Raw genomic sequence first — 12,951 nt, forward strand, 5'->3', positions numbered from 1 at the left:
TCCCTTTGTGTCATTGGGTTGCTTGAGTGCACCATGAATTGATTAACGTGGACCCCGACTTAAACAAGTTGAAAAATGTATTCGGGTGTTACCATTTAGTGGTCAATTGTACAGAATATGTACTGTACTGTGCAATCTACTAATAAAAGTTTAAATCAATCAATCAATCAATGTGCATCACTTTTACGACACAGGAGGGGGCATTGAACGCCTCATTACATCAGCAAGCTCTGAAAGTTACGGTGAACTTCGATGTCAATTGTTTAATTGGCAGTGTGCGTCAATACAAAGTGAGTTACTTTATATACACTTTAAGCACACAACAAGTAATATTAAATGTACGGAATATGTACTGTACTGTGTAATCTACTAATAAAAGTTTAAATCAATCAATCAATCAATGTACTTCACTTTTACGACACAGGAGGGAGCATTGAACGCCTCATTACATCAGCACGCTCTGAAAGTTCCGGTGAACTTGAATATGTATATAAACGTGAAGTGTATATAAAGTGAGTTACTTTATATACACTTTAAGCACACAACAAGTGATATTAAAGTGTATATAAAGTAACTCACTTTGTATTGACGCACACTGCCAATTAAACAATTGACATCGAATTTCACCGTAACTTTCAGAGCTTTGCTGATGTAAAGAGGCGTTCAATGCCCCCTCCTGTGTCGTAAAAGTGAACTACACTCAAGTAACCCAATGACACAAAGAGAAAACAAGCGTTACAGAGACAGTATTTTGTACAATGTGAGTGCCAATATAAAGCACACGGACTTTTGTGTGCTGCTGCAAAACTCGTGGAATTATAAGGCATTTTAATCATGGATATAGTGATATAGCACATGTGCAATGAAGTGTATATTGTATTTAACATCAGTACAACCCCCCCCCCCCCCCCCCCCCCCCCCCCCCCCCCCCCACCACGTCTAGTCTATAAAATCCGCTAGCCTACACCTCCCTGATACCGAAGTACATGTCAAACTACTTCCTTAACGTAAAATGACCGCCATAACCACAACACCAGGGGGAGCTCCACAAACCACGTTAAACCCAGATTCCGACCTAACAAACAGAGGTGGGACCAAGTCATTGTTTTGCAAGTCACAAGTAAGTCTCAAGTCTTTGCCCTCAAGTCCGAGTCAAGTCCCGAGTCAAGTCCAAAGTCAAGACTGGAAAGTCTCAAGTCAAGTCCTAAGTCCTGCATTTTGAGTTTCGAGTCCTTTCAAGTCCTTTTAAAACCACAGACTAATATATTAACACAGATTGTGTATGCTTTTCAAACGCTGTATTTATTTATTAAAACAAGTGCATTTTAAATTGCAGGAAAGAAAATTGTGCTGACATTGCACTTTATAATAGCACTATTAACCAGTCATTTTAAACATGAACTCATTCCTTTACAGAACAAACACATTGAAAAATAAAGTGCAAATGTACTTATTTGTACAAAAGTGTTAACATTGAAAAAACATGACATATATGTGAACATAACAAAAAAGTTGTACTTTTTATATGTCAGGGCCCTATGCTGCATTGCATTTGCAAAAGACCAAATTAGCCAAGAGTCTGTCAGTCATTTGTGCACGATGGGGGCGTAGTATGATGCCACCATGGCTGAAAACTCGCTCCGCTGGAGCACTGGAGGCAGGCACTGCCAAGACTCTCATGGCCACTCGGAACAGTGAAGGAAGAGTCTTCATGTTCAATGCCCAGAACAAAAGGGGGGAGAGAGTTGTTTTGGGTTGGTGCACTACTTGTAAGTGTATCTTGTGTTTTTTATGTTGATTTAATTAAAAAAAGAAAAAATATATATATATATTTCTTGTGCGGCCCGATACCAATCGATCCACGGACCAGTACCGGGCCGCGGCCCGGTGGTTGGGGACCACTGAGGTAAACAACCAACAGTATGTCAGAAAGCTAGCTAAAACGGTACACATATTCATAATATAGTATACATTTTAACTGACCTTTATTTTACTATTTTTGTCTTTTTTTTAGGTGGCTAAAATACGCGGTGCTGCTGACCGCCGTCTAACGTTACGTGTGATATATTGACTAACGTAACCCTGCTTAAAAAAAATCACTGAACAAAAAGTATGAATAAGGTAGTGAACTGCAACAGATTCCCGTGTTTGCAATAACGTTATAACGTTAGCAGTGAGTTTACAGCCTCACTGATTTAACTACACAGCAAATAAAAGTCACGTTACTTAGCCAATAAACGTTATCTTACATTCAAAACTTACCGTTCTTTGTGCAACTTCAAATGCCGGACGAAGTTGGAAGTTGTTGCCTCTCCATCAGTAATTTTCGAACCGCATGTGTTGCATACTGCAAACCGTTTTGTGTTGACCACCTCGTAATTTTTATACCCAAACAAAATTATTTTAGGTATCATTTTTTGTTCACTGGCGTGTGGTTTGGACATGTCTTCTTCGTTGGTTGTCCTGCAATTTGATTGGATGAATGCTGTGTGATGAAAACAAAGTAGATCTATTTTGATTGGCTGTTGTACTGAGACCACACCAGCTGACACACGCAACGCTGATAGACAAGTACACAATGAAAAATACGGAGCGCTCCCGAATAACTTTTTCATCTTTGGGTTTTGGGGAAAGTAGCAAGTCATGTCAAGTCATGTCAATTCAAAAGGCTCAAGTCCAAGTGAAGTCATTGATGTTAAAGTCTAAGTCGAGTTGCAAGTCTTTTTACATTTTGTCAAGTCGAGTCTAAAGTCATCAAATTCATGACTCGAGTCTGACTCGAGTCCAAGTCATGTGACTCGAGTCCACACCTCTACTAACAAATGTCTTAACTCATTCTCCTTCTATGCCACATCAATATGGAATGCACTCCCAACAGGTGTTAAAGAAAATGCATCTCTATCCTCCTTCAAAACAGCACTAAAAGAACACCTCCAGGCAACTACAACCCGAGACTAACACCCTCCCCTTTCCACATCCCACCTCCCCGGATTGTTAATAATCAAATGTAAATAATCAAATGTATATACTTGTTCTTATGCTTTCTGAGCTCACTATGTTCACTGCTCGCTGTACGTATCCTACCAAGTCAGACCTACACTGTTTCAATGTCCATTTCTCAGATGATATACCGTATTTTTCGGACTATAAGTCGCAGTTTTTTTCATAGTTTGGCCGGGGGTGCGACATACACTCAGGAGCGACTTATGTGTGAAATTATTAACACATTACCGTAAAATATCAAATAATATTATTTAGCTCATTCACGTAAGGGACTAGACGTATAAGATTTCATGGGATTTAGCAATTAGGAGTGACAGATTGTTTGGTAAACGTATAGCATGTTCTATATGTTATAGTTATTTGAATGACTCTTACCATAATATGTTACGTTAACATACCAGGCACGTTCTCAGTTGGTTATTTATGCCTCATATAACGTACACTTATTCAGCCTGTTGTTCACTATTCTTTATTTATTAGGGCCCGCATGGCCCATTGTATAAGGACTCCCAAAGGGAGTCCTTATGCAATGGGACATAAGGACCTATTGAATTTGTAAGGTTTTATTCTTTATTCTTCCGCCGCCACATGAAACTGTAATTTGACCCTCTTAACATGCTTCAAAACTCACCATATTTGACCCACACATCAGGACCTGCGAAAATTGCCTTTTTTTTAAAAAAACGAACCACAAAACTCAAAATTGCGCTCTAGCGCCCCCTAGGAAAAAACAAACTAGACTGCCTGTAACTCCCACTAGGAAGGTCGGAGAGACATGAAACAAAAACCTCTATGTAGGTCTGACTTAGACCTACATTTCATAATAGTACATTCTCGGGCTAAAATCAACAGGAAGTTGGCAATTCCCCCTTCAAGACAAAAACGTACTAAAAACAGTAACTTTTGCCTCTTTGAGCTGTATTTTGACCCCCTTAACATGCTTCAAAACTCACCAAACTGAACGCACACATCAGGACTGTCAAACATTGCGATCTAAAAAAAAAACCTAACCCCAAATCTCAAAATTGCGCTCTACTGCAATTTTTTAATAAAACGCAAAAAAAACTGCTCCTCGGAAGAAAAAAATGACAAAACTGCCTGTAACTCCCACTGGGAAGGTCGGAGAGACATGAAACAAAAACCTCTATGTAGGTCTCACTTAGACCTACATTTCATAAATTGACAACCCCCAGCAAAAATCAACAGGAAGTTTGCTATTCCCCCTTCAAAACAAATTTTTTGTAAAAACCGGTCACCTTCCTTCAAAAACGAACTCCTCTGAGCGCGTTTGTCGTTTCGCCTTCAAACTAACACAGGAGAGAGATTGAACCCTTGTGATTACAATGACAGAAGCGCTTTTTTTCTAACTGCTCCGGTTTTGATTTTATGACCCTTCAAAGACCCGCTGCGCTGCTGTTTTTTTAAGATGGCTGCTTAAAAGCAGGAAGCACCAGCGTGCCCACACAATGCAGACAAGGTAGGTACACTAGACAAAAGTCTTGGGACACTTCAGACTAAAAGTAGACAAAAGTATTGGGACACTTATGACTATCACTGGACAAAAGTATTGGGACATTTAGGACTAGCACCTGCCAAATACGCGGGCCCGACCAATGCTGCTTGCAGCTTTAATTTTAAATTGCCTTTCAAATGTCTATTCTTGGTGTTGGGTTTTATCAAATAAATTTCCCCCAAAAAATGCAACTTATACTCCAGTGCGACTTATATATATGTTTTTTTCCTTCTTTATTATGCATTTTCGGCCGGTGCGACTTAAACTCCGTAAAGTACGGTAATTGTTGATGACTGAAGTGCTGATATCAACCAAACCTAACTCCCCATCCCAACCCCCTCCACATCCTACCCCCCGGATTGTAAACATTGTAAATAATTCAATGTATATACTCTGATGATTAACTTGTGTGATGACTGTATTATGCTGATAGTATATATTTGTACCATGAATTGATTAACGTGGACCCCGACTTAAACTAGTTGAAAAACTTATTCGGGTGTTACCATTTAGTGGTCAATTGTACGGAATATGTACTTCACTGTGCAACCTACTAATAAAAGTTTCAATCAATCAATTGCTGGTTTACGAGCAGACGAGCATGTTCGGTGGCGCACAATCACAGAGTACTTGCAAGCAGACACAGTGTGTAGACAGAAAAGGGAGAACGGACACATTTTGGCTTAAAAACTAACAATAAAGGTGAAGTTATAACACTGAAACGCCCTCAGGAAAAGGTGCTTTAAGACATGGCTAGCTACCTAGCGGCTAACGTCCATCCGTCGTCGGCAGTGTTTTAGCTACTTCTAAAGCACTAATCCTCGCCTCCATGGCGACAAATAAAGTAAGTTTCTTACAAGTATCATCCCTGCAGGACGAGGAATAGCTAAACATGCTTCACTACACACCGTATCTCACCGGCATCAAAATGTAAAAAATCGCCATTGGTGGATCTACACCTGACATCTACTGTAATGATACCAAGTACTGGCACGTATCTAGTCGATACTACTATGATTACGTCAATATTTTTTGGTATCACAACATCTTCTTTCGTTTTAAAAAAATGTATATTATGTTTATAAACTCAGGAAATATGTCCCTGGACACATGAGGACTTTGAATATGACCAGGGCAGCTGTGGCTATGAAAGTAGCTTACCACCACCAGGTGTGAATAAATGATGGGTTCTACATGTAAAGCGACTTTGGGTACTTAGAAAAGCGCTATATAAATCTCAGGTATTATTATTATTATTATGATCCTGTAACGACTTGGTATCAGATCGATACCTAAATTTGTGGTATCATCCAAAACTAATGTAAAGTATCAAACAACAGAAGAATAAGTGATTATTACATTTTAACAGAAGTGTAGATAGAAAATGTTAAAAGAGAAAGTAAGCAGACATTAACAGTAAATTAACAAGTGGATTAATAATTCATTTTCTACCGCTTGTGCTTGATAATGTTGACAAAATAATAGAATTATAAATGACACAATATGTTACTGCAGACTAATTAGGAGCCTTTGTTTACTTACTACTAAAAGAGAAGTTTGTTTAGTATGTTCACAATTTTATTTAAGGACTTAACTGCAATAAAAAACATATTTAATGTACCCTAAGATTTGTTGTTAAAATAAATATAATAATGCAATTTTTTTGTGGTTCCCTTTATTTAGAAAAATACCGAAAAAATGTTAGTACCGGTACCTAAATATTGGTATCGTTACAACACAAGTTCAAACATACAGTAATTCCTCTTATAGTCAAATCAAATCAAATCAACTTTATTTATAGAGCACATTTAAAATTTACCACAGGGGTAGCCAAAGTGCTGTACAATGAGCAGGTTAAAAGATAAAACGAGTACCGAGCAAACACAACACAACACAAACAGAACACGATAAAAAATAAATAATTAAAATAGAATTAATAAAAACATAAAAACATAAAAAAACAGGATCACAGCAGGTGTATTATGGGGCGCCATTGCAGGATGGATATCACTCAGTGTTAAAAGCCATGGAATAAAAGTATGTTTTTAAGAGAGATTTAAAAACAGGAAGAGAGGAGGCTTGTCTAACACTCAGAGGTAGGTCGTTCCAGAGCTTGGGAGCAGCAACGGCGAAAGCTCTGTCACCTCTAAGCTTCAGCCTTGTGTCAGGGACCGTCAACAGCAGCTGATCGGCTGATCTTAAGGATCGGGTGGGGCAGTAAGGCTGAAGGAGGTCGGAGAGATAGGTTGGCGCGAGGTTGTTTAGACATTTAAAAACAAATAAAAGGAGTTTAAAATGTATTCGGTAACGCACAGGGAGCCAGTGAAGGGACGCTAAAATAGGGGTGATGTGCTCACGTCTGCGGGTCTGTGTTAGCAGACGAGCAGCAGAGTTCTGCACGAGCTGCAGGCGGGCGAGGGAGGCCTGGCTAATGCCAACATACAGGGCATTACAATAATCAAGACGAGTCGAGATAAAAGCGTGGATTAATTTCTCAAGATCATGTCTTGATAGAAGCGGTTTCACTTTCGCTATTTGGCGTAATTGATAAAAGCCTTTTTGAACGACGCTGCTGATTTGTTTTTCGAATTTAAAATCTGAGTCAAACTTTACCCCCAGGTTTGTGACAGAGTCGCTGAGATACGGGGTCAGAGTGCCGAGGTCAACGTTGGGGGAGGGAGAGCGACTTGGACCGAACAACATAACTTCTGTTTTATCTTCATTTAGGCTCAGGAAGTTAGCTGAAAGCCAGACTTTGATGTCGTGCAGGCAGTCAATAAGACGTTGAACCGTGTTATTTTGTGCCATGGGAAAATAAATCTGGCAATCATCGGCATAAAAATGAAATGCAATACTGTACTTCCTAAAAATAGAACCAAGGGGGAGAAGGTAAAGCGCAAATAAAATTGGGGCAAGGATTGAGCCCTGGGGGACCCCATGTGGTAAAAGAGCTGTGGACGACATAAAACTGTCTACTTTAGTGTGTTTAAAGCCAGCAAGGCAGTGTTGTTGAGCTTTGGATATGACAGCACACAACCGTGACGTCATCGCAAGTCTCCGTTTGTGCGGTCTACATGCATACGCAAAGCGGAGAGTTTTGAATCTCTTCACTTTGGCCGGCGTTTGTAAAAGTCTGCGTTTTTAAAGACAAAAGTATGCATCTGCGTGTGGACAAGAGGCCCAAACGCAGAGATAAGTATGCGTTTATTACGTGTCTGTGTTTGTGTGGACGGCCTAAATCTGAATATTCTGAAGCTTTCTCCCCATCTAATGTGCTACAGGAAGTTGATGTCTTCCCCGAACTTGTTGCGGGTAGCTACGGCAGAAAACATATTTGTGGAGTGTCAAGACTGCACTGGGGGTGACATGAAGGTGGACATCAAGGTGATGAATCATCCAACCAAAACCAAACTGCTGGGACAAACATCGGTGACCCTTAATAGTGGAAACGACTTCCAGAGCTTTGGGCAAATTACGGTACCAGAAAAGTTACACACTTATTTTGGTGGCGTCTCTAAGGTCATCAAAACAACATGTGTCTTTCCTATACTAGATACCACCAGCAGACTTCAGAAATGATCCTGACTTGAAGCAGTATGTGTACTTGCAAGCTCAGTTTCCTGACCGACTGCTGGAGAAAGTTGTGTTGGTGTCCTTCAAGTCTGGCTATATCTTCATCCAGACGGACAAGAACCTCTACACTCCCGACTCCACAGGTGGATAAAGCACTAGCGGTTGTTGCAATATTCCTGGCTTTTTTTTAATTACAAACTTATCACGCTGTCTTTCAGTGAACTACAGAATGTTTGCAGTCACGCCCAGCATGGAACCTGTCGAGAGAGATCAACAAAGCAACGTGGAGGCTGCTATAACTATTGAGATGGTGGTTCGTATTTATTTCCACTTGTTGGGACAAGCGGTAGAAAAATGGATGGATGAATGGATTGTTCCCAGCTCAATTTTTCAGTCTTCCTCCACAAGTGTAAAGCATCACAGAAAGAGATAATAGATGGATAGATTAATAATAAGGTTGTTTGAATGAAAAATGCAAAATGGTTCAAACCGAGCATGAAACACTTCACTTTTTACTCAACATAGACGTCAAAATGTCATCAAAGCTCACCTTTATGCAGTCACACAAAGTGTTTGGGTACCAGATCGAGATGATAGAAGAAACAGTTGTGTTTAAGTTTCACATATTCATCTCATAGGGCACGGGTCGGCAACCCGCGGCTCTAGAGCCGCATGCGGCTCTTTAGCTCCGCCCTAGTGGCTCTCTGGAGCTTTTTAAAAAATGTATGAAAAATGGAAAAAGATGAGGGGGAAAAAAATGTTTTTTTGTTTTAATATGGTTTCTGTAGGAGGACAAACATGACACAAACCTCCCTAATTGTTATAAAGCACACTGTTTGTATTAAACATGCTTCACTGATTCGAGTATTTGGTGAGCGCCGTTTTGTCCTACTAATTTTGGCGGTCCTTGAACTCATCGTAGTTTGTTTACATTTATAACTTTCTCCGACTTTCGAACACGTGTTTTATGCCACTTCTTTTTCTGTCTCATTTTGTCCACCAAACTTTTAACGTTGTGCGTAAATGCACAAAGGTGAACTTTGTTGATGTTATTGACTTGTGTGGAGTGATAATCAGGCATATTTGGTCACTGCATGACTGCAAGCTAATCGATGCTAACATGCTATTTAGGCTAGCTATATGTACATATTGCATCATTATTCCTCATTTGTAGGTATATTTGAGGTCATTTAGTTTCCTTTAAGTCATCTTAATTCAATTTATATCTCATGACACACTATCTGTATGTAATATGGCTTTTAATTTTTTGCGGCTCCAGACAGATTTTTTTTTGTATTTTTGGTCCAATATGGTTCCTTCAACATTTTGGGTTGCCGACCCCTGTCATAGGTCATAACGGTGGTGCATTCAAGTAACCTAGTAGAGCACTTTTTTTGTAAAAAGAAAAAAAAACTCTGCTTTTTTTTTTAACCAAATACTTTAGGTTTAAGAAAATTTTAGGGAGCCTTTAGACCCCCTAGAAAAGGCCAAATGATAACACATGGTCAAAGGCTTGATGAAAAGCATTATTGATGAAACAAAGACATAAACATGTAATTCTGTGGGCTTTTGTATCACGGAGTGCGCCATCTACTGGGCGTCCGGGTTATCACGTTGGGAAGATAAGACATCATCTCGATATGTTAATCCCATTTTTAAAAAGTCAAAAAGATTTTTTTTTCCATATAAAATTTTACATTACAAGCTTTATTTAAGTTTTTACATCTGCTTTAAAGGGGAACATTATCACAATTTCAGAAGGGTTAAAACCATTAAAAATCAGTTCCCAGTGGCTTATTTTATTTTTTGAAGTTTTTTTCAAAATTTTACCCATCACGCAATATCCCTAAAAAAAAGCTTCAAAGTGCCTGATTTTAACCATCATTATATACACCCGTCCATTTTCCTGTGACGTCACATAGTGATGCCGATACAAACAAACATGGCGGATAGAACAGCAAGATATAGCGACATTAGCTCGGATTCAGACTCGGATTTCAGCGGCTTAAGCGATTCAACAGATTACGCATGTATTGAAACGGATGGTTGTAGTGTGGAGGCAGGTAGCGAAAACGAAATTGAAGAAGAAACTGAAGCTATTGAGCCATATCGGTTTAAACCCTATGCAAGCGAAACCGACGAAAACGACACGACAGCCAGCGACACGGGAGAAAGCGAGGACGAATTTGGCGATCGCCTTCTAACCAACGATTGGTATGTGTTTGTTTGGCATTAAAGGAAACTAACAACTATGAACTAGGTTTACAGCATATGAAATACATTTGGCAACAACATGCACTTTGAGAGTGCAGACAGCCCAATTTTCATCAATTAATATATTCTGTAGACATACCCTCATCCGCTCTCTTTTCCTGGGGGTCTGGCGGCAGATTTCTTTGACTTTATTGTTGGAAATGCATCTGCTTTGAGTGTCGCAGGATATCCACACATTCTTGCCATCTCTGTCGTAGCATAGCTTTCGTCGGTAAAGTGTGCGGAACAAACGTCCAATTTCTTGCCACTTTCGCATCTTTGGGCCACTGGTGCAACTTGAATCCGTCCCTGTTCGTGTTGTTACACCCTCTGACAACACACCAACGAGGCATGATGTCTCCAAGGTACGGAAAACAGTCAAAAAACCGGAAAATAACAGAGCTGATTTGACTCGGTGTTTGTAATGTGTTTGAGAAAATGGCGGATTGCTTCCCGATGTGACGTCACGTTGTGACGTCATCGCTCCGAGAGCGAATAATAGAAAGGCGTTTAATTCGCCAAAATTCACCCATTTAGAGTTCGGAAATCGGCTAAAAAAATATATGGTCTTTTTTCTGCAACATCAAGGTATATATTGACGCTTACATAGGTCTGGTGATAATGTTCCCCTTTAAAAAGTTAGTTTCAACCAAGTTAATTCAAAAATTAGTTTTTTAGTGCACGTAACTATACTGAGTGTGTGTACAGTATGTGGGGTGGTGACATCATGTTTAGGGTGGGGTAGGGACCTTTCAGGAGTCTAATAATACTACTAATAATAAGTCATATTAAAGACCGAACGGGGCAACAAACAGATTTTTGTTTAGTGTCACACAAAGCCTAGGGCCAGCCCTGGTTTCAGGGTCCATAGAAAGTTGCAGTTTATCCCACCTGATTGTGTGCAAAAGGTAGACTAAACCGTACTGATCACCAGTCACTAAGTGGGAATTGATCCTACCCTGGTTGCATTTAAGTCAGCCATAGCCACTACTAATGACCTAAAATGTATTCATTTTTTAACTACATAATACATTACCGGTAGTAAACTTGTGACATTGATGATCAAGACTGCCCCATGTTCTTTATTCTCAGACGCCCGAAGGCATCATTTTATCTCTTGAAGCAGCAGTCTTTCTGAAATCAGGGATGCACAGTGGAAGTTTTCAACTCCCTGATATTGTCAGGTGAGATATTTTGTTTGCTGTTTTACACTTACAGAATCTTAGTTATGAATGTTTAGTTGTATTCAACAACTCAGCATTTAGACCATTGAGTCAAGCAAGTATTAGCATTTTCAAATTGTAAATGTAAATATGAATTTAACCCGTATGACAGACGTAGAAAACATTAATGGATCCAACTGCCTCTGAAAAGTTTTGACTTTCAAAATATTTTGTGTAGCACCGGATTGTGGAAAGTGGTGGCAAAGTTCCAAAGTCACCCACAGCAAAGTTTCTCTGCGCAGTTTGAGGTCAAAGAGTATGGTGAGGACCTCCTACATCATAAACTGCCTCACAGAAAATTGTATTGTGTAATTTTTATGCATTTACATTTTTTTTGCAGTACTCCCCAGTTTTGAAGTCAAGTTGACACCCGTGGTTCCCTTCTTCTATCAGGACAACGAAGAGTTCACTGTCAACATCAGAGCCACGTATGTGAATGTTCTGTTTTAAGGTAACTTTTTAAAAATCAGTGTGTGGATTTCAAATGGCCTACTGTCATGTGGTTTAGGTATCTTTTTGGTAAGGAAGTCGATGGGACAGCGTACGTGGTGTTTGGGATTTTGTACGACGGCCAAAAGAAGAGCTTTCCCGCTTCTCTTCAGAGAGTGTCTGTAAGTGCAGAATATACTTAAACTTATCTTGCATCTCCTTTTATTAAACAGCATGACTGCAGAAACAGATTCGGGCAGATATTAGGCATGGGTATTTGACCAATTTACCTTGGTGGTCTGTAACCAATAATTATTCGTTAACCATCCAACCACAAAAAGACATGCGTGTTCTTGTCTCTAATAAAGATTGTGAACGATAGGCAAAATTCCAAATTAAAATTTATTTCTAGAGATGTGCCATGGTCAGGATCGGCTCGAGGCAGATATTTGCCTTTTTTTTTTTTACTGATCAGTGATTGGCTGATGAGCTGAAAAAGATCTTTACCACAGCTGTGTCACAGTGTTTGAATAGCTAAAGATTGTACTCATTCCTTCAAAAGGGATGCACACTCAGGGAGACACAAATGCATTTCTATATTCCTTGTTACACACATGCAGGAGTTTCATGGATTTCAGCGTGTCTTGTCAGAACAACTCCAATTTGAAAGCAAGGTTCAGCAAAGGCATTGTCTATCCACAATGCGAAGCCGCTTCTAAGATACTAACCCTCACCACCACGGTTCACAAGAGGAAAAGGACGAGCAGGACGACACAAGAAGCTAACCGCTAACCCTTCAATCTAAATAGGGGCGATCGACCCAGATGTCGATAATATCGATACCTGGTATAGTCTCAGTATACAACATACTTGCCAACCCTCCCGAATTTTCCGGGAGACTCCCGAAATTCAGCGAATCACCCGAAAACCTCCCGGGACAAATATTCTCCCGAAAAT

The 12,951-nt window shown here is 39.7% G+C and overlaps 1 protein-coding gene across 1 annotated transcript in view; it reads left to right on the forward strand.

Annotated features, from left to right (window-relative positions):
* The window catches only part of LOC133624502 (complement C3-like), an 87,737-nt gene that overhangs the window by 10,034 nt on the left and 64,752 nt on the right, over positions 1-12,951 (forward strand). Inside the window, exons 2-8 of the mRNA XM_061988109.2 lie at positions 7,798-7,993; positions 8,070-8,232; positions 8,308-8,402; positions 11,435-11,526; positions 11,744-11,826; positions 11,906-11,993; positions 12,074-12,176. Coding sequence (XP_061844093.2) covers positions 7,798-7,993; positions 8,070-8,232; positions 8,308-8,402; positions 11,435-11,526; positions 11,744-11,826; positions 11,906-11,993; positions 12,074-12,176 — 820 coding nt within the window. The remainder of the gene's footprint in view (positions 1-7,797; positions 7,994-8,069; positions 8,233-8,307; positions 8,403-11,434; positions 11,527-11,743; positions 11,827-11,905; positions 11,994-12,073; positions 12,177-12,951) is intronic.

This window comes from Nerophis lumbriciformis, linkage group LG27, assembly GCF_033978685.3.
Source record: "Nerophis lumbriciformis linkage group LG27, RoL_Nlum_v2.1, whole genome shotgun sequence".
In the NCBI taxonomy this organism is placed as follows: Eukaryota; Metazoa; Chordata; class Actinopteri; order Syngnathiformes; family Syngnathidae; genus Nerophis; species Nerophis lumbriciformis.